This window comes from Hyla sarda, chromosome 5 (genome assembly GCF_029499605.1).
Source record: "Hyla sarda isolate aHylSar1 chromosome 5, aHylSar1.hap1, whole genome shotgun sequence".
Lineage (NCBI taxonomy): Eukaryota > Metazoa > Chordata > Amphibia > Anura > Hylidae > Hyla > Hyla sarda.
In genome coordinates this window covers 263,456,786-263,484,724 of record NC_079193.1, presented here as the reverse complement: position 1 = coordinate 263,484,724, position 27,939 = coordinate 263,456,786, and the positions used below count along the sequence as shown (strand labels likewise).

At 42.0% G+C, this 27,939-nt stretch overlaps 1 protein-coding gene across 6 annotated transcripts in view; it reads right to left on the bottom strand.

Moving 5' to 3' along the window:
- DLGAP1 (DLG associated protein 1) overlaps positions 1 to 27,939 on the bottom strand; it is a 668,048-nt gene that overhangs the window by 17,447 nt on the left and 622,662 nt on the right. For 5 of the 6 annotated variants that reach the window (XM_056521639.1, XM_056521637.1, XM_056521640.1 and 2 more), the window contains 3 exons: positions 22,694 to 23,118; positions 8,570 to 8,661; positions 5,424 to 5,576 (listed from right to left, as the gene is read on the bottom strand). In XM_056521639.1, the coding sequence (XP_056377614.1) occupies positions 5,424 to 5,576; positions 8,570 to 8,661; positions 22,694 to 23,118 (670 nt within the window). Of the gene's footprint in view, positions 1 to 436; positions 5,125 to 5,423; positions 5,577 to 8,569; positions 8,662 to 22,693; positions 23,119 to 27,939 lie in introns of those variants that run through there. The other variant, XM_056521642.1, reaches the window with a different exon arrangement.

Genomic DNA, 27,939 nt, shown 5'->3' with positions numbered 1-27,939 from the left:
AGTGAAATCTACACCAGCTTATACGCATAGATTTCAGCTAAAACTTATGCCTGTTTGCAGGTGTTAGTCTTAGTAAATCTGGTGGGTGATGTCCCTTCCACTTTCTCCCAAGCCCCACCCACATTCATAAAGTTGCTATGGACAGAGCAAAAGCCCTGAAAACTCGCACATTTTTGCACAAATCAGAGTTTGCTAAAAAATGTAAACCTGAAAACAAGTGCCAAATCTTTACAACTTATTCCCATAGTCTTTAAACCAGACCCTACACAATATATATCACCATGCTGACTATACTTTATATCAATATCAATTGACATGGGATTAATTGACATTTTAATGGGTATTGGCCAGCCTGACTGTACCCTAACAGCTGGCAATGGTTCCTTTCAACCTAAAGTAAACATGTACATGAAAGCTTTTTTTGGGGGGGGGGGGGGGAGTTGGGGGAGATAGCTGGTGGGTGAAAGAGTGTTAAGCTGTCAGCCCTCTCTTGGAAGCTTATCTCTCCAAAATTATTATAGAAGATCAGCAAAGCTTTTAGGGCAGTGTTTGCCAAAAAGTATATTGACTATTTCCAAAATAACAATTCCAAAAAATTGTTAAAGTTACACTAGAGACTTTAACACTATGAGGTAACTAAGGTTCAGACCAAGATAAAAATAGTATTTACAAGCTAATAAATAATTTATGTAGAATATATCTGTATATAAAATGGCTGTTCACTGTGACCCTATAAAGATGCTGAAGCTATTAACTCATAACTAATTTTTAGGTGTGCCACAGTTTATTTTGAGGTGGGCCATATATATATCATACAACAGCCTAAGGATTATAGAAAGCTTAAATAGGGATGTCCAGGGACATAGAACATTATTTGGTTGATGCCCAATTGTAAGGTAATAAAACACTGATGATACGTTATTCTTATTCCAGACACTCACTTATGGTCCTGCCACCTTAATTTCCAGGCCTATGCCAACATGAGGTGAGACCCCCCCCCCCATATGTCAGTGCCACGTTTAAGGGGGCTGGCTGTCTGGATCAATTCATTAGTCCAGTTCATGTCCCTGTCTCTGCATCAGCAATAACAGAAAAGGAAGCTGGCTTAGTTATTGAACTGAGCCAAACAACCAGTCCCTTTTAAGCATGGCACTGACATAGAGAGTGGAGAGCTCATTGCTCTTGTCAGAACAGAGATGAAAGTTAATTTGCCATGACTGTGAGAAATGGCACAGAATTGGGACATTGATATGGTTTTAAGAATAAAAATACATTGTAAATTTTAAATCATGTCCTCTTTTATTATAGGAGTATCAAATATTCATGCTTAAAGCCCCTAGACATTTTATCCCCTATTTACAGTATAGGGGATAAGATGTCTGACCCCCGCGATCTCGGTTGCAGCACCCCAAAAATCTGGTGCTTGGAGCAAACTTTTCTCCATCTTGGATGACTGGGGATGTGGAGCTGAGGCTTGTAACATCATGGCCACGCCCCCTCAATGTAAGTCTATGGGAGGGGGCGTGGTCGTGATGTGGTGGCGGATGGAAGTCACACCCTCTCCCATAGACTTGCATTGAGGAGGCGTGGCCTTGATGTCACGAGCCCCCAGCACTGCACCGGACACTCTAAACAAATGTCGGGTGCAGCAGGGAGATCGCAGGGGGTCCCCAGTGGCAGGACCCCCGCGATCAGACATCTTATCCCCTATCCTTTGGAAAGGGGATAAGATATGTATGGGCGGAGTACCCCTTTAAGAATGGAAAGTACCTCCAACCTTTATGGAATTGATGGTTACTAGTACTTTATTATATCATTTTCTTTGTAAATGATTTCTGCGGTACTAGAAAGATTTTATATAATTCTATGAATCTACGATGCTCAGTGTTAGATGTGAGAATTAGACTTTTATGTTAGTGCCAAAATACACATCCAAACATGTAATATACACATTATTCTACAACTTATTCTTGTCATAGTGAGATTTAGTTAGTATATAAAGTTTACAAGTTTCAACATATAATATATAAACTAATATATAAATATATGCATAATTTCTATGTATTTTTAGGAGCTATTATAATAATGGTTAAAAGTCCTTCAAGAAAATATAACCAGCAACCTTACTTTTGTCTTGAGATATGATAAAGTAGCCACCACATACTGTTAGAGCCATGTCCATCTATATTCCTGTATTACAACGACCGTAAGGTTTCCTGTCCGGTTGCTTGCACAAATACTGTTATTCTGGTATAACCATCATGAAAGTCTGCATTCTGTATCAAGAGATTTCTACACCTAATGGAGTTGTATTCTCCATTTCTCCTTTCTGGCATAAGCTTTGTTCATACCACATTCTTAGCCTTTTTATACCAATATATGCCAATTTAAACTACAGTGTCTTCTTATATTCCGTTGTGGTTAACTTAAAGCCAAAGTATATTCTTTTGGCTTACATTTACAGGTTTGCATTTTTTTTTTTTTAAATGCTCAACAATGTTGAATTCTTCTACATTCTACACCACACTCAAATCTGTCAATGTTCACATAAATCCAAACATATAGCCGTGAGTTTACATATACATATGTATCTCTAGGGAATCCTAACACAAGGTGTCCAATTCCCCTGCTGCACCACCATGGAGAAAAATAAGGAATTTCATTTTTATGGGTTATGAATTGACAGGACAACTCCTTCAGATTAAGTGAAATCCTCAAAAAGAGGACCCCTCTCTATTAATTGAAAAAACTTGTAGAATAACTTGAAATTGGTTTTCTAAACCAAACACTTCCTTAAAGGGATTAGCCAGCTAAAAATAACTTATCTCCTATCCACGGGATAGGAGATTAATATATATTTGTGGGACAGGGTTGGCGCATCCTCCATATAAAGGCCCTGACATGTGCCATCTACTGCTCTATGCACTGCCTTTGGGAGTACCAGACTACCAGATTGAGTATCTCTGGTGTATTCATAGACAATGCATGGTGTGGCAGACAGCATCTACTGCTCCATACAGCTGAGAGAGAGCGGGGGCCTCGCTCTGGAGATCACGGATGCCCGATTTCTGGGATAGGGAATAAGCTATGGTATATTTATAGTAAGGGATAAATGTGGTGCAAACAAAGCCTAATATTCCAAAATACACAACAGATGGTAAAATACTTGACAGTGTAATATACCAAAGCTTTACTTTACCAAGTCGACACATACATGAAGAAACGGATGGTTTTACAAGTTTTGTTCATTTTAAAGTTTCAGTAATTTTGTTGTTTCGTTTGGTCTTTACTCTTCCAGGGTAATCCAAAGTATAAAGTTCCGATGTACCAGATCACAACACTTGGTGGGCTTTGATTTTGATTATAGTAAATTGATTGCTTCTACAGTATGCCTTAACAGATGAAAATCTAGTAAGAAGCCAATTACTTACATTGACATTCTTCTCTAAAAGTAAGAGCTTCTTTAAATGTACCCCAAATGCTTACAATAGTACTTCCTCACATCACCTAAGGGGATCGGGTTCCCAAATTTATTGGCAGATTCAGGACTTTTATTAGTGTAAACCCAACATGTACAATAAAGGAAAAAATTCTTTGATCCCTTGCTGATTTTGCACGTTTGTCCACTAACAAATAAATGACCAGTCTATAATTTTAATAGTAGGTTTATTTGAACAGTGAGAGACAGAATAACAACAAAAAATCCTGAAAAATTTTTTTTGCTTAGTGAAATAAGTATTTGACCCCTTTACCAAACATGACTTAATACTTGGTGGCAAAACCCTTGTTGGCAATCACAGAGTTCAGACGTTTCTTATAGTTGACCATCAGATTTACATAAATCTTAGGAGGGATTTAGTCCCACTCCTCTTTGCAGATCCTCTCCAAGTCATTAAGGTTTCGAGACTGAGGTTTGGCAACTTTAAACTTTAGCTCCCTCCACAGATTCTATATTGGGTTAAGGTCTGAAACACTGGCTATGCCACTCCAGGACATTAATGTGCTTCTTCTTGAGCTGCTTCTTTGTTGTCTTGTGTTTTGTGGTTATTGTCATGTTCAATACCCATCCACAACCCATTTTCAATGCAAGATTTGAATGTTACGTAGCCCCATCCATCACTCCTTTTATGTGGTAAAATTGTCCTGTCCCCTTAGCAAAAAAAATACCCCCAAAGCATAATGTTTCCAGCATTTCTCCTCTAAACATGGTCAGTTGAGTTGATGCCAAAGGGTTACATTTTGGTCTCATCTAACCCCTTTATCCAGTTCTCCTCTGAATCATTCAGATGTTCATTGGCAAACCTCAGTTGGGACTGTACATGTGCTTTCTTGATCAGATGGACCTTTCAGGTGCTGCCGAATTTCAGTCCTTCACTGTAACTCTTTGGTCTTGGTCATATTGGAGAGATTGGAAACTAATTAACTGATTGCTTCTGTGGGCAGGTGTCTTAACACAGGTACCACGCAGAGAAAAAGAGAATGCTTCCAATCTCAGCTTTTTACCCTTATAAAAGATACCTGGGAGCCAAAAACAATCATTCAATCAGGTTTCCAATTCTCCACCATGGCCATGACCAAAGAGCTGTCCAAGCAGGCTGGAATGGGCTACACGACATCTTGATGATTGATAGGGGATTAAATACTTTATACTTTATTAAATTCAAATAATTTTACCCTTTATGTAAAAAGCATTCATCTGAATTTTTGTTGTTGTTATTCTGTCTCACCCTGTTCAATAAACCTACCAATAAAATTATAGACGGATTATTTCATTGTCCGTAGGTAAACAGTACAAAATCTGCAGGGGATCAAATACTTTTTCCTTCACTGTACCTTGTCAGGATAAAAATTAAAAGGTGTAGACCTCGTGAGATCGGCATCTGAAGTGAAATGTTTTACAACTGGCAAATGATTCATCTTGTAGGGAAAATATTAAAATATTACCTGAGAATGAACACCCCACCAAAAAGATATAAATAATTACTTGTAATAAGTTAAAGGGTTTATTGTCCTAGTTTTGAAGGATGGCAGAGGTTCCTTTGCAGTTTTTGTTGCTGTTTTTTGTAGTGAATACCAGGTTCAGTGGTGTTTTCTGTGCTTCCTTAATTTTCTTGGTAGCACCTCCTAAAATGTGCAAGTAAATTGATGATTGCGCTTTACACCGATACATACCGCAAGCCTATTTTTTTTTCAACAGAATAAAATGCCTTTGCAAACAATTCATTTCAGCCATACTGAGAACCAACTGATATAGCAATTAGGAATGAGCCTCCTTCTGTATTTCAGTCAGGGCTCAATCCTACCAGTGCTCATATAATTCCTATGGTCGGATTGGGTTAACATTGGAAAAGGTAACAACTCCCAGTTATAATTCTCTGTAGTTATTTCTATACAGCAGAAATGCATAGGTATATGTTACTTACCTTTTTATCAATAGAATCCATCTTTTTCCAGTTATTGGCCTTTAACTGATGAAGTTCATCAAATTTCATACTAATGTTTTCTATTGACAATTGTAGCATATCCCAGAACCCAGCTAAATCCTGAGAAGTAGGTCTTGGATGTGCATTAGGATTCTGTAAAAATATAAACCCAATATGGATTATGTATAAACTTCTTCATGGTAGTCCTGCTGTTATGTAAGTAGTCTTTGTTAAAATGGTTCTTTAACCATGTCTTTTCTACCTTCAAACCACCTTTCTAATACTTCTACGAGTTCAGATTTACATCATATTACCAAAAGTAATGATGACTACAAAGTGAAGTAAGGGGGGAGGTCCCCCGAAACATCGCATCAGACCCTGATGGCTCCCAACTAGTGTGTTAAGACCTCTGCTAGATTGGAAGTTTGCCGACATACCATCTGTAAGCTGCTTTAAACTACGGAAACGTTCGAATACACAAAAAAAGATGAATCTTCTAATCGTGAGTGCTGGAATTCTTTTATGAACATATATACAGCCCAAGCCTTTGTATTTGTATGACTACAAAGTGAAGCTCTTCAGTCCTAAGACATTAGACTGGAAATATCCCATGTTTGTTTTTAGTGCAAGATTTCACAGAGTTTTAGGTTTAAAGGGGTACTCAACTGGCCAGTGTGGGACTAAATGTTCCGAATGCTGTTTTTGCGCTGCGGGGCCCCCTTGTGATGTTACTGCCACACCCCTCAATGCAAGTCTATGGGAGGGGGCATGACGGCTGTCACGCCCCCTCCCATAGACTTGCATTGAGGGGGCATGGCAGTGACATCAATAGGGGGCTTGGCCAACCCCTGCAGCATGAAAACAGCGTTCGGAACATTTAGTTCCAAGCTGGCCAGGGGAGTACCCCTTTAACACTTTAAAGCAGAAACTCTTATCTTCACTGAATTGTGTTATGGTGGAAAGCCTGACAAAAGCTCAGTGAAAGGTTAGTGGTTGCCTTCTCTGGACCACAGTCCTATATGCTCCATTTTAACAGGAAATAACTACTTGGGAAATGGCACAACAATCATTCAGGTTGTAGTAAGGCAAGTAGTGATCTGGTTGGTTAATACCTAATGATTGAATGGCAAGATATCTCTAAATGTAACAGACTGATCACATGATTAATCAAATTGATTATCTCATTCATCGGTTAATTGCATCTTTAATGCAGGCCTAAAAATCATTGTTCATTAATGTCAATCGGGAGTGTGCCGCCGACAATAATGGAAGTTAAGCTGCGCGAATGGTCCAGCGATCTCTTGTGCAGCCCTGCTCACATGATAGTTGAGCCATGTCTTCCCATCTAAAAGGATCCTATATTTTATAGTTATGAATTGTTATTAATTTAGTAGCAGCTCTACATAGTACAATCCTAAATGGAGTTATATACTCTACTCTATAAATACACAATATATCTATACGGACTCTATTATTTACAGTATATATATATATTTTTTATTTTAATAAAAATCATTGCTATTACCGTATTTATCGGGGTATACCACGCACCAACCTATAACACGCACCCTCATTTTTTTACCCAAATATCCTTGGTAAAATGAGGGTGCGTGTGTGTGCATGTGTATACCCTGATTGACTGTTTCTGACCCCGCAGAAGCACGGCTTTTGCGGGGTCAGAGACTGCTGTTGCTGCCCGCTTCTCTCCCCTTGCCTTTCCTGGGGTCTAGAGTCCTGCTGCTGCCGCTGCTTCTCTCCCCCTGGCTATCCAGAGACTGCCGCCGCCGCTGGCCCATTACCTCCCCCATCCCTGGTTTTATAATTACCTGTTCCCGGGGTCCACGCTGCTTCTGGCTCCGGAGGCGTCCTTAGGTGTCACTGTGCGCCGGGCCACTGACGGTGACGTCGCGTTGAAGACGTCACTCGCCATTGCGCAGTGCAGTGCATAGCAACAACGCAGGACACCGCCCGAGCCAGAAGCAGCGCGGATCCCGGGAACAGGTAATTATAAAACCGGGGATGAGGCAGCCAATGGGGCAGTGGCGGCGGCGGTCTCTGGACCCCAGGATAGGCAGGGGCAGAGAAGTGGGCAGCGACGGCAGGTCTCTGGCCCCCAAAAGCCGCCCGCTTTAAATCACTGAACTGCAGCGGCTTATCGGCGTATAACACTCAAAAATGTTAGCCTAATTTTAGCCATGTTATACGCCGATAAATACGGTATATTGTTTCTACACCTATATATATGACAGTTTATAAACAACTAGTATACAGTTTATTTTTTTAGTTCAGTCATTTTTCTTCTGTATATTTTTTGGTCAACTACCTATTCGAGGAAAGCTGTGTAAAAAGTTCAGATAAAGACTGTGTCAGTGCACTGAATAGGAGGAGTGGTAGTTTAACTGGGAAGGACACTGAACTTTTATTGCTACTGATGCAATTTGTTTGTGCTAAATGCCATTACCCCCTCCTGCTTTGCCACCCTATAATAATGGGGTCTAACAGGGACTGGTTCTGCTAATGGGTGGCATAGATTTCCTTCTAAGGATGTCGTGACACAGACATATTCTTCATCTTATGACTGGCAAAGCATTATCCATCTGCCCAGCTTACCAAGGTGCCCTTGGGAGGAACGACAACCATCCTAAAAATGTAAACTGAAGTGAAAGTCAATGCTAAGCTGCTGCACTATTTTCCCATTTTAAAATAATATATGACAGATGTGAGGCGAAGAAGAGTAATTCCAGCAATTACTGGGATTTAGGTCATCAGAAGTGCTAATACCTAATAACTAGAGAGGCGTGTTGTATCAGTGCATTAGCGGAATACAATTACTCATGCTAGCACTGGAGTAAGCATGCCTGGGCAAAAGTACATATGGAAACACAAACAATGTGCTGTATGCAATACAAGTCATTGATGTTTGCCAGGGAATTGTAATGAGGGGGATTATAAACAGGAAAATGCTCGGTAATTTTAGAGCATGTTAAACCAGACACAATAAAAGGGTGTACAACATTCCCCACAAATAAGCATGCCAGGTCAGCTGCTTGTAGTTAGCCACATTTTTAATATTTTTTAAGAAATTCAATACACATGGGAAGCAATAAATTGGTGATGTTATTGGGTAGGATATGGGTTTTACATACCAGGTTTTCCTCGCAAAGCTCTCTGAACTGGTAGAATTTCTGTGACATCAGGAGCTGAGCACAGCCAACCGCACTGCGAATCTTCTCTAAGACTACAAAAATACAGAAAACACGTTCATTTGCTGATAACTATTGAGGAATGCCACCAGTGCTGGTAATAATCTTTTGTTGTTTACATATTGGTTATACCTCGTACTGCAGGAAGTGTTAATGCCAGCGACCTGTCACAGGAGGTTATGCACATTGACAGCTCAATGGAATTGTCCTGGATCACATTCAATAAGAGCCCCGGAGTGGGGATGCAGCAGCTTCCAGTCATGCCTGCCGTGCTCTTCTCCCACCTAGACTGGCATGACTGGCAGACTGAGTGCAGTGAGAATCCCCTCCATTCAGGATGCCAATCAAGCCTGATGTAAGGAGGAGGGAGAGGGACCATGACTGGAAACCAATATGTCTCTTCTACTGTGACTGGAAGCCAATACGCCCCCCTCTCTCATGATTGGATACCAGTCAAGGTCAGCACCCTCTACAGTTCTCTTTCATGTCTATGCTGCGTTGCAAAGAGCAGAGGGGAACAGTGTTAGAGTTTCAAGTTGCAGGTCCTTGGGGGACCTGATAGGGTGTCCTAAATATAGTGTGATGTCCCAGTGAGGAATATTTTCCCGTACAGTACTTAGGCCCTGTCAGGTTGAGTCCCTCTGTCCCTCTCCTGCAGTGTCTCCCCCATAATGTTGTATGCATTATGTATAAAGGACCTTTTAGAACCTTTGAGTTAGTCACATGATATTGTGGTCACATGTTCAATTCACATGTTTGTTACCCAGAGAGCACCAGCTAACCAGGTGACCTGCAGTGTGACTTTTGGGCTCCTTGAACAGCCCCCCTTTATAAGGAGGGGGAGGTACTACACTCACTCTCTTTGATTATTCATTGCTCTTAGATCCTGAGGTCAAGTTCAGTCCAGACGTCTCAGAGCCAGTGTCCAGCACAGCTGGAGGCCTCAAGCCTAACCTACAGCCACATGTCAGTAAGTCAAATCATCTATGTCTGCTGTCACTACCCTCAGTCAAGTCAAGTCTATTATAGTCAGCGTGGCTGTCCTAAAGTCTGTCAAGTCACTGCAAGTCCCAGCAAGCTGCAAGGTCCCCACTGTGTTACTGGTCAGCTCTCTGTGATCCTGGCCGAGCTGTAAAGACTGTACATCTGTCTACCTTAGTACAGCTACCATTAACCCTGACCTGGCCTTGGACTCTTATTTGCCCTGCCTAAACTAGGTCTAGCGGTACTACAGTTTGGGTGGTTATTGGAAAACCACGCCCTGTCGTCAATACCATCTTACCCTGGGCAATAACATCTGCCCCATACACCTCACCTTCACACCCCGTGGCTCACCACAATAATATTATGACATGAGTACTATTCCACATATATATAGGGCAGCATGATGGCTTCAATCCTAAGACAACATTTGCATATTTCCTCCATGTTTACAGTTGTTTCCTTTCTCTAGAAGCATACCGATAAGTTACTTGCCATCTTATGAACTTATCCCTATTGTATGTGTACAATGTAGCACAGCTTGAAGATGTTGGTCCCCAATGCAAAAGTCACCAGCTTTAACCCCTTAAGGACTCAGGGTTTTTCCGTTTTTGCACTTTCGTTTTTTCCTCCTTACCTTTTAAAAATCATAACCCTTTCAATTTTCCACCTAAAAATCCATATTATGGCTTATTTTTTGCGTCGCCAATTCTACTTTGCAGTGACATTAGTCATTTTACCCAAAAATGCACGGCGAAACGGAAAAAAAAATCATTGTGCGACAAAATCGAAAAAAAACGCCATTTTGTAACTTTTGGGGGCTTTCGTTTCTACGCAGTGCATATTTCGGTAAAAATTACACCTTATCATTATTCTGTAGGTCCATACGGTTAAAATGATACCCTACTTATATAGGTTTGATTTTGTCGCACTTCTGGAAAAAATCATAACTACATACAGGAAAATTTATACGTTTAAAAATGTCATCTTCTGACCCCTATAACTTTTTTATTTTTCCACATATAGGGCAGTATGAGGACTCATTTTTTGCGCTGTGATCTGAAGTTTTTATCGGTATGATTTTTGTTTTGATCGGACTTTTTGATCACTTTTTATTCATTTTTTAATGATATAAAAAGTGACCAAAATACGCTTTTTTGGACTTTGGAATTTTTTTGCGCGTACGCCATTGACCGTACGGCTTAATTAATGATATATTTTTATAGTTCGGACATTTACGCACGCGGCGATACCACATATGTTTATTTATTTTTTTTTTTACACTGTTTTATTTTTTTTATGGGAAAAGGGGGGTGATTCAAACTTTTATTAGGGAAGGGGTTAAATGACCTTTATTAACACTTTTTTTTTACATTTTTTTTGCAGTGTTATAGGTCCCATAGGGACCTATAACACTGCACACACTGATCTCTAATGCTGATCACTGGCGTGCATTAACACGCCTGTGATCAGCATTATCGGCGCTTGACTGCTCCTGCCTGGATCTCAGGCACGGAGCAGTCATTCGTCGATCGGACACCAGGGAGGAAGGTAAGAGCCCTCCCGGTGTCCGATCAGCTGTTCGGGACGCCGCGATTTCACCGCGGCGGTCCCGAACAGCCCGACTGAGCAGCCGGGTCACTTTCACTTTCACTTTAGAAGCGGCGGTCAGCTTTGACCGCCGCTTCTAAAGGGTTAATACCGCACATCGCCGCGATCGGCGATGTGTGGTATTAGCCGCGGGTCCCGGCCGTTGATTAGCGCCGGGACCGACGCGATATGATGCGGGATCGCGGCGCGATCCCGCTTCATATCGCGGGAGCCGGCGCAGGACGTAAATATACGTCCTGCGTCGTTAAGGGGTTAAAGGGGTTATCCAGGAAAAAACTTTTTTTTATATATCAAGTGGCTCCAGAAAGTTAAACAGATTTGTAAATTAACTCTATTAAAAAATCTTAATTCTTTCAGTACTTATGAGCTGCTGAAGTTGAGTTGTTCTTTTCTGTCTAAGTGCTCTCTGATGACACGTGTCTCGGGAACTGCCCAGTTTAGAAGCAAATCCCCATAGCAAACCTCTTCCACTCTGTGCAGTTCCCGAGACAAGCAGAGATGTCACTGTTGCCAGACAGAAAACAACAACTTAACTTCGGCAGCTGATAATTATTGAAAGGATTAAGATTTTTTTTATAGAAGTCATTTACAAATCTGGAGCCAGTTGATATATATTTTTTTTCCTGGAATACCCCTTTAATGCTCCATTTATAGCACTGGTCTACTCCTATAGGAAAGAGAGACCGTATAGGCCCCTAAGAATCCTGGGGGTGATGCAACTACAGTAACCCCCCGACCTACGATGGCCCCGACATATGATAAAATCGACATACGATGGCCTCTCAGATGCTTTTATATGTCGGGGCAATCGCATTAACTGCTATCCGACAGCGCAAAATGCTTAAGCTGCTGTCGGATAGCAGTTTAAGCATCCCTGGCAGGTTCGCTCACCTATTCCCGCTGCTCCGGGTCCACTTCGCGATCCTCCGGTGTCTTGCGCATCTTCTCCAGGGTCCGGGCCTCGCTTTCCGGCGTCGTTATTACGTCACTACGCACGCCGCGCCGGCACAGCAGCGTAATAACGTCACCAGAAAGCGAGGCCCGGACCCTGCAGAAGATGCGGAAGAAGCCGGAGGATCGCGAAAAAGACCCTGGAGCAGCGGGACAGCATCTGGAGCCCCTGGGACAGGATCGGGAGCGGTGAGGACCTGGTCCGGAGCGGCGGGGACAGGTGAGTACAGCTTCCTATACTTTACATTGCACGGATCCCTCAACATACGATGAATTCGACAAACGATGGGTCGTTTGGAACGAATTACCATCGTATGTTGAGGGACCACTGTATACCATACTATTTGCACCCACTGTAGTTACTCTCCTGTGTATGTTTGAAATAAGGAGATTAGATATTAAAGGGGTACTTCGGCGCTAAGACATCTTATCCCCTATCCAAAGGATAGGGGATAAGATGCCAGATCCCCGGTGGTCCCACTGCTGGGGACCCCCGGGATCTGCCATGCAGCACCCACCTTTGGCAGCTTCCGGAACCGCTGGAGGTCCTCAGGCTGAGTCCATCTCGACCACGAGGCTGGAGCATAGTGACGTCACAGCTCCGCCCCCATGTGACATCACGCTCCTCCCCCTCAATGCAAGTCTATTGGAGGGGCGTGACAGCTGTCACGCCCCCTCCCATAGGCTTGCATTGAGGGGGCGTAGCGTGACGTCACATGGGGGCGGAGCCGTGATGTCACTATGCTCCGTCCCCATGATCGCCAGTAATCAGACCCAGAGCGAACATGCTCCGGGGACTGATTCTAACGGGGTGCTGCGTGCAAGATCACTGGGGTCCCCAGCGGCGGGACCCCCGCGATCAGGCATCTTATCCCCTATCCTTTGGATAGTGGATAAAATGTCTTAGCGCCGGAGTACCCCTTTAAGGCCTAGTGGGGACGTATTGTGGTGTGAATAATGTACAACAATGGGAAGCATATAGTCAATTGCACGCTATAAGTAATGAAGAAAATAAATAGTCTACACATGATCTGTACTATATTTGGTGAGGTAAAGAATATTATTTTCTAATCCCACTTTCCTTGAACATATCCTGATATGAGCAATGACAACTTTTTGTATAGAGCGGTAGAATAGATTGTTGCTAGGAACAGTAAGCAACAAAAAAAGAAATAGAAGCCGTAAATGGCATACCCCAATTTACTTTTATTCTGTGGAATCTTTCCCATTGTACGTGTTCACAAGTCTGCACCATAAAGAAATGTGCACCTGTAGACACACTCGGAGCCCCTTCCTTCTTCTATAGCGGCAATTAGATTCAAGAAGGACATAATTGATTCCTTACTTTGTTAACTGCAGAGGATAACCACAGAAATGGAATGGTATCTGGTTAATCATTGTCAGTAAATCTGCCTCACTGTGCTGTTACTAGGAAGCTAATAATGTCAAGAATGCTTTTATCTTTGCAAGTCTGAACTGACTGCTGTGCTTTCAAGACAGACAGAAGGCTCTTCAAACTCCAAGCAAAGGAAGGTGAGCGCCTCATCTTCTGACGTCTCAGACCGGTCAGTTACTATGTTCCGAGACCTTTAGTGCGTAGCTAGGGTTGCCACCTTCATTGAAAAATAAAAAAGTACAGGTCATGTTAATTTTAATAATTAAAGGATAGGGGATAAGATGTCAGATCGCCGGGGTCCCGCTGCTGGGGAGCCCCGGGATCTCCGCTGCGGCACCCCGCTATCATTTCTGCACAAAGCACACTCGCTCTGTGCGTAATGACAGGGGCCTGATTATCGTGACGTCACGGCTCCGCCCCTTGTGATGTCATGGCCCGCCCCCTCATCACAAGTCTATGGGAGGGGGCGTGGCGGCCATCACGCCCCCTCCCATAGACTTGCATTAAGGGGAGGAGCCATGATGTCGTGAGGGGCGGAGCCATGACGTCACGATGATCAGGCCCCTGTATCGCCCGTCATTAAGCACAGAGCGAGTGTGCTCTGTGCAGTAATGATAGGGGGGTGCCGCAGCAGAGATCCCGGGGGTTCCCATCAGCGGGACCTCGGCGCTCTGACATCTTATCCCCTATCCTTTGGATAGGGGATAAGATGTCTAGGAGCGGAGTACACCTTTAATTTTATATGCGTGACATCACAGGATCCACATATGTGGGGAAAAATTTGTTCCTATTCTGACCCCTATACCTTTTTTTTTCTCCTTATACGGGCCTGTATGAGGGTAATTTTTTGCACCCCGATCTGTAGTTTTTACTAGATTCATTTGTGTTTTGATGTGATTTTTTGATCACTTTCTTTTATTAAATTCGAGAGCCTGTGATACAGCCTGTGGCTCAGCAGCTGCCCCAAATTAAAACTACAACTCCCAGCATGTTGGACTCTATAGTAGTATATAGTATAGGTCAGTGTTTCCCAACCAGGGGTGCAAAACTACAACTCCCAGCAGGCCCGGACAGCCGTTGGCTGTCCGGGCATGCTGGGAGTTGCTGTTTTGCAACAGCTGGAGGCGCTCTGGTTGGGAAACACTGGTATAGGTTAGGCCCCTTTCACAGTACAATAACGGATGAAAAAAAAAAGTAACTGGTAATAACTGATGATAACTGATAACCATCATGTTATTTTTAATGGGTTTTTTCTTTAAAAAAAACCTTATGTTGTTCATCCGTTATTACCAGTAACATCCGTTTTTTTTCATCAGGTTTTTAACCCTTTTTTTGTAAAGCTGTACTGAGCATGCTCAGTACAAAAAATGGACAAAAAACTGACAATAACTGATGATAACGGATGTTTTTTTTTTGTTGGATAAATAACAGCCGCTGCATTGCCGGTATTTTTAATATAAAAATACTGGCAGGGTGGCCAACATACCGGCTGTGCCGGTAAAACACTGATCTGGTGGCAACCCTATGTGCAGCTGTTGTTTGTTATTGGTTTCTGAGTTTCAAAACATTTTTTGTACTTTTTGTTTATACCAAACTAAATCACCAAACTGACAAATAATTTGATATCTCATGAATGAAGATGATTGTATCCCAAAAAATATACACACCAGCTTTCCCTGTCTGTGCGGGTACATATGTCTTGTGTTTCTAGCCTGAAATCCTAACTCTTGAGTTTATCAAGCAGTTTCGCTGCCAGTGAGATAATGGCGCACAGATCCCTGCAGTGTTACAGGCTGTTGTCAACTTGTAATGAGCTAGCTCCATGAAGCAGCTGTTTCACACAAGGGCCGCTTTGTCCTACAAAGGCCGGGATCATTTTACTGGGAGTGGCCAGGCTTCATGTTAACTGCAGCAGTTCAAGGAAAATACATTCAATACAATGCAGATTTTTTTTTCCCCAACAGGACCCTCTAGTAAAACTATCCTCCGATTAGCGGTAGAAGCGGGGTGGCTGGGCCTTTAATTGTATAGAACTTCTATATAACATCTGTGGCAAACATGGGTTCGTACTTAAAGGCTGATACTGTCTACAAAGTGTTGGCAACTCCTGAAACTTGAGCATATCTGTAGAATGTGGACATAGCATAACGTGGGGGTAGGACGTGTTAGGGAGTGTTGGGGCCATTCAGTATCTGTCATGGTAATGTCTGCACCCTGCTGTGTGCTGGTCATTACTGTCATGTTAAGATTTGCTTCCTTAATGAAAGTACATTGAGAAATCTGAAGTTCTCTTTATGAAAACTCTGTCCTAGAGTTTTGCTTTAAAGTGTACCTCTCATCAAATAAACTTTTGATATATTTTAGATTAACGAATGTTGAATAACTTTCCAATAGCATGTTAATGAAAAATATGCTTCTTTCTATTGTATTTTTCCCGATCAGTCCTGTCAGCAAGCATTTCTGACTCATGCTGGAGTCCTAAACACTCAGAGCTGCCAGCCTGCTTTGTTCACAGCCAAACAGGCTGTGAACAAAGCAGGCTGGCAGCTCTGAATGTTCTCCTTTGTTAACAAAGCAGACTGGCAGCTCGTAGTGTTTAGGACTCCAGCATGAGTCTGAAATGCTTGCTGCCAGGACTGGTAGGGAGACCCCTAGTGGTCATTAAAAAGTGTAAAATTAAATAGAAAGAAGCATATTTTTTAATAGCATGCAATTGTAAAGTTATTCTGCATACATTAATCTATAATATATCAAAAGTTTTTTTTGATGAGAGGCACCCTTTAAATGCATGTTCTCCGATGACTTTTTACATTGACAGTTCTACCATCTTACTTGATTCTGTTGATATTGATATATTATTACCATGTATCATTCATCTATTTTATTTAGTTTACTATCCTTTGTGTTTCCATTCTCTTACTAAATATAAATGTGATTTACTGTCTAAAATTTCAAATAGGTACTTTTAACTTTGGTAGTAAACATCTTGTGAACATATAAATGTTGTGCATATTATATTTTCCATTTATAATTACCATATTATATTTTCCATATCAAGTTGTTATACTTGGATAAGTAGAAACCACCTACTTTCAATTTTCCTCTATTAGAAATTAGATGTTACCTAATAGTCAGGGTTTGATAAAAGGGTATTTTAAACTCAAAAAAGATGACCCTTTACTGTCAATAGAGGAAACATTTTGGAGTTAGGGAGACCCCATTAAAGGGGTACTACCGTGCTGATAACTTATCCCCTATCTAAAGGATCGGGGATAAGTTGCCTGATCGCACGCAGCACCCCGCTGTCATCAGGCCCCAGAGCGAACATCGCTCCGAGTCGGATGACTGCCAATCATGGGGCCGGAGTATCGTGACGTCACGCTCCGACCCCTCAATATAAGTCTATGGCAGGGGGCGAGACAGCTGTCTCCCCCCTGCCATAGACTTGCATTGAGGGGGCGGAGCGTGATGTCACACGGGGGCTGAGCTGTGACGTCACGATCACCGGCCCCATCATCAGACCCAGAGCGGATGTTCGCATCGGGGCCTGATGAGAGCGGGGTGCTGCGTGCGAGATCGCGGGGGTCCCCAACGGCGGGACCCCGCGCGATCAGGCAACTTGTCCCCGATCCTTTAGATAGGGGATAAGTTGTCAGCACGGTAGTACCCCTTTAAAGCAAACAAAGGTAGGAGGGCGGCACTGGATATTCGCCGTGCACGTGGATAATAGCAAATCCAGTCGTAGAAAAACTCCCGGTACCGGCTTCTTTTTCAAATGCTTTATTGTGCATATAACTTAAAAACGCAAGACGCGTTTCGGCTGCTTAGCCTTTTTCAATTGGCAATTGAAAAAGGCTAAGCAGCCGAAACGCGTCTTGCGTTTATAAGTTATATGCACAATAAAGCATTTGAAAAAGAAGCCGGTGCCGGGAGTTTTTCTACGACTGTACCCTTTTAAAGCAACTGTGAGGCGGGTTTGGAAAAACACCACTGCCATTTTTGATGCAGGTTTTGAGACAAATTAATGAGCAGATTCACAACGAATAGTATCTATATATATATATATATATATATATATATATATATATATATATATATATATATAAAGGCTGACTATACACATAAGATAGCTGTGGTCCGAACACTTGCCAAATCTCTAAAGATCCCACAATACACATGCATGCTAATCTTGGCTGAGCGTGCATGTCAGTGGGGATATTGGTAGAGAACCACAGCCAAATACCTATGATGGTAAAGGAGTGGGCATGTTAAAATCAAACATACATGAGTATTCCCTTTCCAAATGGCACATGTGTCGGGAGGCCAACTAACACACTATATGGTCGGCCAATTAAGCCAAACTTGACAAGATGGCCTGAGATGTGTATTGCACCACACAAGGGGGAGATTTATCAAAACCTGTCTAGAGGAAGAGTGGTGCAGCTGCCTATGGCAACCAATCAGATCGCTTCTTTCATTTTCCCCAGGCCTCTATAAAAATAAAAGAATTGATCTGATTGGTTGCTATGGGCAACTGCACCACTCTTCCTCTGCATAGGTTTTGATAAATCTCCCCTAAAATGTTGTTTGAAAGTTGACAGGTTCCACTGACACTTCTCTAAAGTATATGGCAAGCATAATGTTTCTTTTTGCTGTATGCATTTCTGCCATTATTTCTGGAAATTTCATTAAAAACTAAAGTGGCATTATTCCAAAAACTGCTGTGTGTGACACTTCCCTAATAGTTGCTTTGTATATGAACACATTTCCTGAACAGGATTATTGAAACCAGTGGTAGTCACGGCCACCAATGTCATAGTGACTTTAAAGGGGCACTCCGTTCTCTTGCTTTCGCCGCTCCGCTCCCCAGCGTCCGGAAGTTATGGTTCCAAATGATGTGTGTGCAGGCTTCCGTGTTCAGGGCCGCCCCTCGTGACGTCACGGCCGCCCCCTCGGGGCGGGCATGATGTCACGATGGGGCGGCCCTGAACACGGAAGCCTGCACACACATCGTTCGTAACAATAACTTCTGGACGCTGGGGAGCGGAGCTCCGATAGCAAGGGAACGGAGTGCCCCTTTAAACTACCCTGTAGCTGCAATATGACCCAGAAAAGGAGCAGAAAAACAGTCCTGTACTATCCTGACTTTATAACTTATATTATGTTGTAAAGGTTAATAATGTCTTGTTACACCCTCTTATATATTTGAGAGGACTGGGAATAGTTGGCAGCATAAAGCAGCATGGATAAGTTATATTACAAGGGTTTTTTCTTACATTGTAAGCCCATTCTTATCATTTAGAATACCACTTTAAAGGGGTACTCCGGTGAAAAACTTTTTTTTTTTTTTAAATCCACTGGTGCCAGAAAGTTAAACAGATTTGTAAATTACTTCTATTAAAAAATCTTAATCCTTCCTGTACTTATTAGCTGCTGAATACCACAGTGGAAATTCTTTTCCGTTTGAAACACAGAGCTCTCTGCTGACATCATGAGCACAGTGCTCTCTGCTGACATCTTTGTCCATTTTAGGAACTGTCCAGAGTAAAAGGAAATCCCCACAGCAAATATATGCTGTTCTGGACAGTTCCTAAAATGGACAGAGATGTCAGCAGAGAGCACTGTGCTCATGATGTCAGCAGAGAGCTCTGTGTTTCATATGGAAAAGAATTTCCACTGTGGTATTCAGCAGTTAATAAGTACAGGAAGGATTAAGATTTTTTAATAGAAGTCATTTACAAATCTGTTTAACTTTCTGGCACCAGTTTATTTAAAAAAAAAAAAAAAAAGTTTTTCACCGGAGTACCCCTTTAACAAAGCCCAAAAGGATGAAGGGTTTGCTGAATGCAGCTTCTTTATTTTTGGAAACCACAGCAACAAGTATGTATGTAAAATTCTAAAGTACACTCTACCTTATCCGAAATAAATGTGATTCTTTCCTGAGGGACCACCCACTGTCTTGTATCTTAAATATGATAATAATTGCTTGTACTGCACAGGTTACCGAGTTCTGCTGTGGTCAGACCATATGTTTTTAGCAAATGTCTTGTTTTTTTTATTAAATGCATTACCTTGTGTAGTGTAACAGGAAAGGAAAAAAAAACTATTAACATTGAAGAGTAAATGTATTCTAGTTATGGGAAAACTTCAGAGTGACTTTAAAGACAGATTGCTTACATATGTATTCAATAGCATCCAGACACCCATCCTGACACAAACATAAACACCAAATCCCATAGTCCCATGATCATGTTTTATGTATGTCAAATCATCATATTGAATAGATTATATGTGTGTGTATATATCTACGTGCCTTAAATACCAATGCCTAGATGTTAACTAGAATGACCCTGTGTTGTCTGGGCAGTTTCTACATAGACATATATAGACAATGATACAAAATCAGTGTAGTCTCGTACATAACATAAAACAATAATAAAGACAAATATTAGTCTCAAAAGATTAAAGCTTCTACTACAGTGATTTATAATTCACATCTCCCAATAAGGAGCAACAAGTAAAATGTCAAAAAATGTTAAAGAACTGGTCATAAGCATAAATAAGTGTTGACATGGCGAGAGTTCAGACTAGAGCTAGTTATCTAGGATGTAAGGCTCCAGTTGACAGATGGTGCTAAAGTAATGTAGGACAAGCAGAATGGAATTCCATTAGTAGGAAACAGCCAATGGTGTCAGAGGGCAATGATAATGATCAGGGCTGAAAGAAGGTAACAGGGGGAAGGAGACTTCTGGGACACATGTGGAGATGAAGTGTCAGCTCCTGACAGAGTGTAAAGTCTTTTCATGGGAAGGAGAGCTGTGTTTGTCCAGGCTTACGGTGTCCATATTAGGACATCATCAGGCGTCAGACAAACCTCCGTCACACCTCAGACAAACCTCCCTCAGCTGTCAGACAAACCTCCGTCACTTCTTACAAACATCCATCAGCCATCAGCTCTCAGCCAAACCTGCCTCAGACAAACCTCTGTCACACCTCAGACAAAACTCCCTCAGCCCTCAGCTCTCAGACAAACTTCCATCACACCTCAGACAAACCTCCCTCAGCTCTCAGACAGACCTCCATCATGCCTCAGACAAACCTCAGTCATACCTCAGACAAACCTCTGTCACACCTCAGACAAACCTCTGTCACACCTCAGACAAACCTCTGTCACACCTCAGACAAACCTCCCTAAGCCCTCAGCTCTCAGCCAAACCTCCGTCATGCCTCAGACAAACCTCGGTCATACCTCAGACAAACCTCTGTCACACCTCACACAAACCTCCGTCACACCTCAAACAAACCTCCCTCAGCCCTCAGCTCTCAGCCAAACCTCCGTCATGCCTCAGACATCAGCCGAACAGCCGTTGATGTAAATTTTTCCTCGATTCGTAGAAAACTGAGAGCGCATGCGCACCACTCCGCTGACAGCATAGGGCTAAAGTAGACAGCATTAGATGCGTAGCGCTAGCGTAGCCCTGCACATGTGCAGCTGTCCGTACCGCTCAGAGCGCATGCCTGCTTTCCTCCGCTACGCAGTTAGCGTAGGGAGGCTAGAAAACTTTAACGGCTGTCTGGCTGACATCTGAGGCATGAGAGAGGTTTGGCTGAGAGCTGAGGTAGGATTGTCTGAGGTGTGACCGAGATTTGTCTGAGGCATGTTGATGTCCTAATATGGACACCGTACAGGCTTAGTTGGCCAGTGCTAAAATGAAGTAAGCCTTGTGGCAGGAAATATCATAAGTTAAAGGGGTACTTCGCCCCTAGCCATCTTATGCAAAGGATGGGGGATAAGATGTCTGATCCCTAGGGTCCCACAGCTGGGACCCCTGTGATCTCTGTACAGCACCCAACATTCGTAAGAACTCTGGGTGCGGGTGGCGAGGTTGTGCCCCTTATGATGTCATGTCACGCCCCCTCAATGCAAGTCTATGGGAGGGGGCGTGACGACCGCAATGACATCACGATCCCCCACCTCCTGCTCCAATTGTGTTCCGAAGACTAGGGCAGCCGAGTACCACTTTAAGCTGTGAAAGCATCAGGGCATGCATGATCAATAGGATACATCCAAATAATTTCCCTTAGTTGTGTATTTAGGTGTCTTTTTTTGTTGTTATGTGAAACTTGAACTGCTAGATTTTTTAAATCCAACCTAAAATGTCGAGAGGTCAATAGAACCATGTATTTTTGGTACAGTTATTTCAGACCACAACAAGAATTCTACCACAATATAGTTTTATCTAGAAGCAATTGGAGGAACAGTTTCTACAACTTTTTTTTTTTTTTTTTTTAAGAATGAATACATTTTCCTTGTGGTCATTCATAAAAGCTGTGTAGTCAGTAAAGTCATTGCATATAGAAAAAGTCCCTGTTAGGGATATTGAGGAAAGAAAAATAAAGGATGTTAGTGGGTGAATTAAAGAAACACAAATATATCAAATAATTTCCTGTGCTCTGTAAAGGCAGCTTCCACTTATAAAGCCTTAGCCCCCCCCCCCACCCCCCCCCAATACACTCCAGTACAGAGAAGGAACAAAACTAACCATGGAAGTTGGAAATCCCTACATATGCATGATGGATTGTGCTGCGCATAATGGAAACTGCAGGTTTGGCACCATGCATTGAATTGTAGCAAATGGATGGGGAAAACCGGATATAGATCACGAGGAGGCCTTTATGGAATAAAGCATGCAGGTTTATTTTTTATCCTTTACAGTCCTTTAAATGGGTTACCCAACTTTTCTTAATACTAATAATTACAGTGGAGGAGGCTCAGTGGCGTGTATCCAGCCACATCGGAGGATTATTGATCATCGTTGCTGGGGGAGCTACATAATGATAAAGAATGTAAGAGTAAGTGACTGTCATTAATAGTATTTATATACAAAAAGATGTGAAAAGTTGGCCAACCTCTTAATGGATAGAAAAAGGAAGGTAAAAACTGACCTTCTTTTTAGGAAAGCATGTCAAACTCCTCAGACTAATAGTCAGATGTAAAAACACTTAGTTGTACAGCAATCTACTTTCTGTCCAGTAGGTACTTTCCAGAGTATTCTGCATCTATGTCTCATCCACTGGCAATATATATATGGTCTTATTTGTTTTGTTATGGATAATAAAATACTTACTAGGATCAGGCAGATCATTCTCATGTTCTTCTCTTTCCATTTGTTGGCACCAACCTTCCATTCTATCTTTTTCTGCTTGAAGAAGCTTTAAAAACCAATGTCCATCTCTATGACAAACTGATCTGTGAACTGCTTCTAGTGGATCCTCTGTTATGGAGTCAATCCAAGGGTCTGGAGGAGGTAGTATGGAAGGGTCAAAATCAGCATCAAAGTCTTCCTCCACTGCACAGGCATGGTAATGATTGCCTGAGCCCTGGATGCTGACTGTGGAGGTACATGCATCTCTTGAATACTGTTTGGTCAGTGGCCGACTATACTGAAATTCCTGGTCAGCCAGCTCCACTGGACATTCAAAATGCTCCCTGAGGTCCAAATCTGCTTGCACAGCAGCAGTAACACTGTTTGACCGGGTCAGTCTGCGCAACCTTCAATAAAGAGATAAATGAAAAATTAAAGATTGAACATATTTCTCAACCTATTAAAGGAGATTACCAGAGAATGTTTTTTTTCTATTTAAAGGGATTATCCAGGAAAAAACTTTTTTTTAATATCAACTGGCTCCAGAAAGTTAATCAGATTTTGTACATTTCTTCTATTAAAAAATCTTAATCCTTTCAGTACTTATGAGCTGCTGAAGTTGAGTTGTTCTTTTCTGTCTAAGTGCTCTCTGATGACACCTGTCTCGGGAACTGTCTAGAGTAGAAGCAAATCCCCAAAGCAAACCTATTCTGCTCTGTGCAGTTCCCGAGACAAGCAGAGATGTCAGCATGAGAGCACTGTTGCCAGACAGAAAATAATAACTCAACTTCAGCAGCTGGATTATTGGAAGCTGATAATTATTAAAAGAAGTAATTAACAAATCTGTTACACTTTCTGGAGCCAGTTGATATAAAAATTTTTTTTTTCCTGGAATACCCCTTTAACTGTGCTTTAACCCCTTTAAGGGGTACTCCGGTGGAAAATGTTTTTTTTAAATCAACTGGTGCCAGAAAGTTAAACAGATTTGTAAATAAACAAGGATTGTCAGCTCACCCGATCCTCCGCACAGCAAGAAGACCTCCAATTCAGGATGAAAAGTGCTGGAGCAAGCGGTATAATAAACTTCACCTTTATTCGTAATCCATATAAAACTTCGACATGGCGTCTCAAAATACAAACTATAAAACCTCCTCCTGGAAAAGCAACATGACGCGTTTCAGGTCATGTGACCTTTCATCAGATGCATATTGCTTATCCAGGAGGAGGTTTTATCGTTTGTATTTTGAGACGCCATGTCGAAGTTTTATATGGATTACGAATAAAGGTGACGTTTATTATACCGCTGGCTCCTGCACTTTTCATCCAGATTTGTAAATGACTTCTATTAAAAAATCTTTTCTTTTTTTATTTATTTTTTGCCTTGTCCACAGTGCTCTCTGCTGACACCTGATGCCCGTATCAGGAACTGTCCAGAGCAGGAGAAAATCCCTATATCAAACCTATGCTGCTCTGGACAGTTCCTGATATGGGCATCAGGTGTCACCAGTTGATTTAAAAAAAAATGTTTTCCACCGGAGGACCCCTTTAAGGACCACAGGTTTTTCCGTTTTTGCACTTTCATTTTTTCCTCATCACCTTCTAAAAATCATAACTCTTTCAATTTTGCACCTACAGACTCTTATTTTTTGCGCCACCAATTGTACTTTGTAATGACATCAATCATTTTACCACAAAATTTACGGCGAACCCAGAAAAAAAAAATATTTGTGGGGCAAAATTGGAAAAGGCCATTTTGTAACTTTTGGGGGCTTCCAATTCTACGCAGTGCACTTTTCAGTAAAAATGACACCTTATCTTTATTCGGTAGGTCCATGTGGTTACATTAATACCCAATTTATATAGGTTTTCTTTATTTTACTACTTTAAAAAAAATTATAACTACATGCACCAAAATTATTATGTTTAAAATTGTCCTCTTCTGACCCCTATAACGTGTTTATTTTTCGGTTTACGGGGTGGTATGAGGCCTCATTTTTTTGCGCCACGATCTGAAGTTTTTATCGGTACTATAATTGTTTTGATCTGACTTTTTGATCACTTTTTATAAATTTTTTAGGGTATACAAAGTGACCAAAACTATGCAATTTTGGAATTTGGAATTTTATTACGTGTACGCCATTGACCGTGCAGTTTAATTAACCTTATATTTTTATAGTTTGGACATTTACGCATGCAACAATACCACATATGTTTTTTTTTATTATGGTTATATATTTTTTATATGGAATTTGGGAAAAAACGGGTGATTTGAGCTTTTAATAAGGAAGGGGTTAATGTGTGTGTTTTTAAACTTTTTTTAACCTTTCTTTTTTTACACTTTTAGTTCCCTCAGGGAACTTTTAGGAGGAATCATTAGATTCCTCATAAAGATCAATGTGGCTCCACAGAACCACATTGATCTGTGTGCTCTGCGCTCGATTGATAAAGCCTGCTTGGCTTTATCATTGTCAGAGCCGCAGCCAGCACAGGACGTGAGGTAAGCCCTCCAGCTACCTCCACAGTGGATCGCCCCCCCTGCGATCGCACTGCGATCACCGCATGTTGGCTATTAACGCCACCCCTCAGCTACAAGAATCAGCTGGGGGCCGACAGGTATGGCGCAGGCTCGAGTCCATGGTCGTTAAGAGGTTGAAAATAAATACTTCCCCTTCGCTCCCCTACCACTATCTTTGTGTCAGTTCTTTGTTGCACTGTGCCTACTTGTGTCTGTGTCACACAAGGTTATCCTGCTCAGCCAGTCAGTAGCCATGGCAGTGTCTGCCTCAGCTGATTGGCTGAGTATTTAGGTCCTTGGGCGACACAAACTCTAAAAACTGCAGCATGGCAGAAGATTGAAAAAGGGGTGGAGGAATGAGAGGCGTAAGTACGGTATATGTTTTTTTTATCCTATTTAATTGCACCCTGAGCAATAGAAAAACATTTCTTCTGAATACAGTTTAAAGGGGTACTCTGCCCCGAGATCTCTCTGCTGCACCCGGCTTTTGTTTAGAGCATCGGGTGTTGTGCTGGAGGCTTGTGACATCATGGCTACACCCTCTTAATGCAAGTCTATGGGAGAGGGCGTGGCGGCCATAGATTTGCATTGAGGGGGCGTGGCCATGACGTCACGAGCCTCCGCCCCGCATCGCCAGTCATCCAGCGCGGAGCGGAGTTCGCTCCGTGAAACGGATGTCTGGGATGCCGCAGCCGAGATGGATAGGGGATAAGATGTCTAGGGGCGGAGTACTCCTTTATACATCTCAGCATTCATATACAATAAGAAAAAAGTACAACTACAACGTTGGTGCAGCAGCAGGATATACTTTTAAAACGGCTGACAATTCAGTAGTCCGCTGCTAAAGCAATAGTCCCATAGACTTGCATGGGACTTCCATCAAATCTGTAGAGCGCTTGCTTTAGCAGCTGGCTATGAATTTGTTGGGAGTTTTAAAAATGTATCCTGCCACCCCTCCAATGTTGTAGTTGCTCTTTCAAAAATTAATGTAATTTTACTTTTGTGAATGTGCATAATAGTTTTTAATCCTGTCCCACAGTTTATATCTATAGAATGTATGGTGTGAAGGTCAGTGGTAAGTATCTCATAACCAGGAAACAAAAGATATAGAAATGCAATTCTGCAATGTGATAAATTGGTGACCATTTTAGCCGGTTCTGTAGGTTGTGTCCTACACAGGTATTTTATTATTGACACCTTGATAAATCCTAGTGCGCAAGACTTTGGAGGCATACTGGGGCGCAGTACATACACTTCTGTGGGTGACTTTTGACTAGTGTTGCTCGCGAATATTCGCAATTCGAATTTTATTTGCGAATATCGCACTATATATTTGCAATTACGAATATTCGTTTTTTGTTTTGTTTTTATTTCACAGTACACATCACAGTGCTCATCCCTCTCTGCTTCCAGTGTGTGTGGTGTAAAGAAGGCTCTAAGGCTAGGTTCAGACTACGGAATTTCCGACAGAAATTCAGACGTAAAATTTTCGTTAGAAATTCCGCTTGCTAAAATGTCTAGTGTAGTGAATGGTTTTCCGTTCACAAATTCACACTTCGGAATTTGTGAAGCGGAAAATCCGCTTTGAAAATCCGCTAGAAAATTTCCGCCTGAAGAAAGGGATTGCTCTTTCTTCAGGCGGAAATCCGCGCGGAACACATTGCAGTCTATGGGAGACTGCAGTGTCCACGCGGTCCTAGCGCCGACTAATTCAGTCGGCGGAGGCGGAACTCGGAATCTCCGGGCGGAAATTTTCTGCCTGGAGATTCCGTAGTCTGAACCTAGCCTAATACTACTGTGTGAGACTGGCGTATGAATTTTCGCATATGTGAAAATTTGCATATCCTAATTTTCGCATATGCGAATTTTCGCTTATGCAAATTTTTGCATAGGCGAATTTTCGCATATACAAATTTTCGCAGATGCAAATTTTTCGTATATGCGAAAATAAAACGCGAATATTACGAGTATGTGAATTTAGCGAATATATGATGAATATTCCTCCATATATTCGCAAAATATCACGAATTCGAATATGGCCTATGCCACTCAACACTACTTTTGACAGCTGTGTACAATACAGAGCCCTAGAAAGTGTAGGCAAAACTATGTAATGCTATATTCTCTATGACATTTAAGAAAAAAGAAACTCCATTAACTTTCCTCAAAATATATTTTTCCCTACAACGTTTACAATATAATCTGCACCAAAATCAATTGCGGAAATTCTGCAAAGAAATAAAAATATAGAATTAAAGGGGTACTCCGCCCCTAGACATCTTAGGCCCTATCCAAAGGATAGGGGATAAGATGTCGGATCACAAGGATCCTGCTGCTGGGGACCCCCGCAATCTCGGCTGCGGCACCTCAGACATCTGGTGTACGGAGCGAACTTCAATCCATGGCGGATGACTGGCGATGCGGGGCGGAGGCTTGTGACGTCACACCCCCTCCAGTAGACTTGCATTGAGGGGGCGTGGCTGTGACATCACGAGCCGGCCATTACCATGACATCACGAGGCCTGCAATCAGACATCTTATCCCCTATCCTTTGGATAGGGCATAAGATGTCTAGGGGCAGAGTACCCCTTTAATTTTCTGCTTTGAATTTTGCTGTGGAAATGGGAAATATTAGCAGCATATCCGCCCTGCGTAAACATATCCTTAAAACAAAATACAAAAAACCCTATTTAAAGCAATTCTAACAAAATGT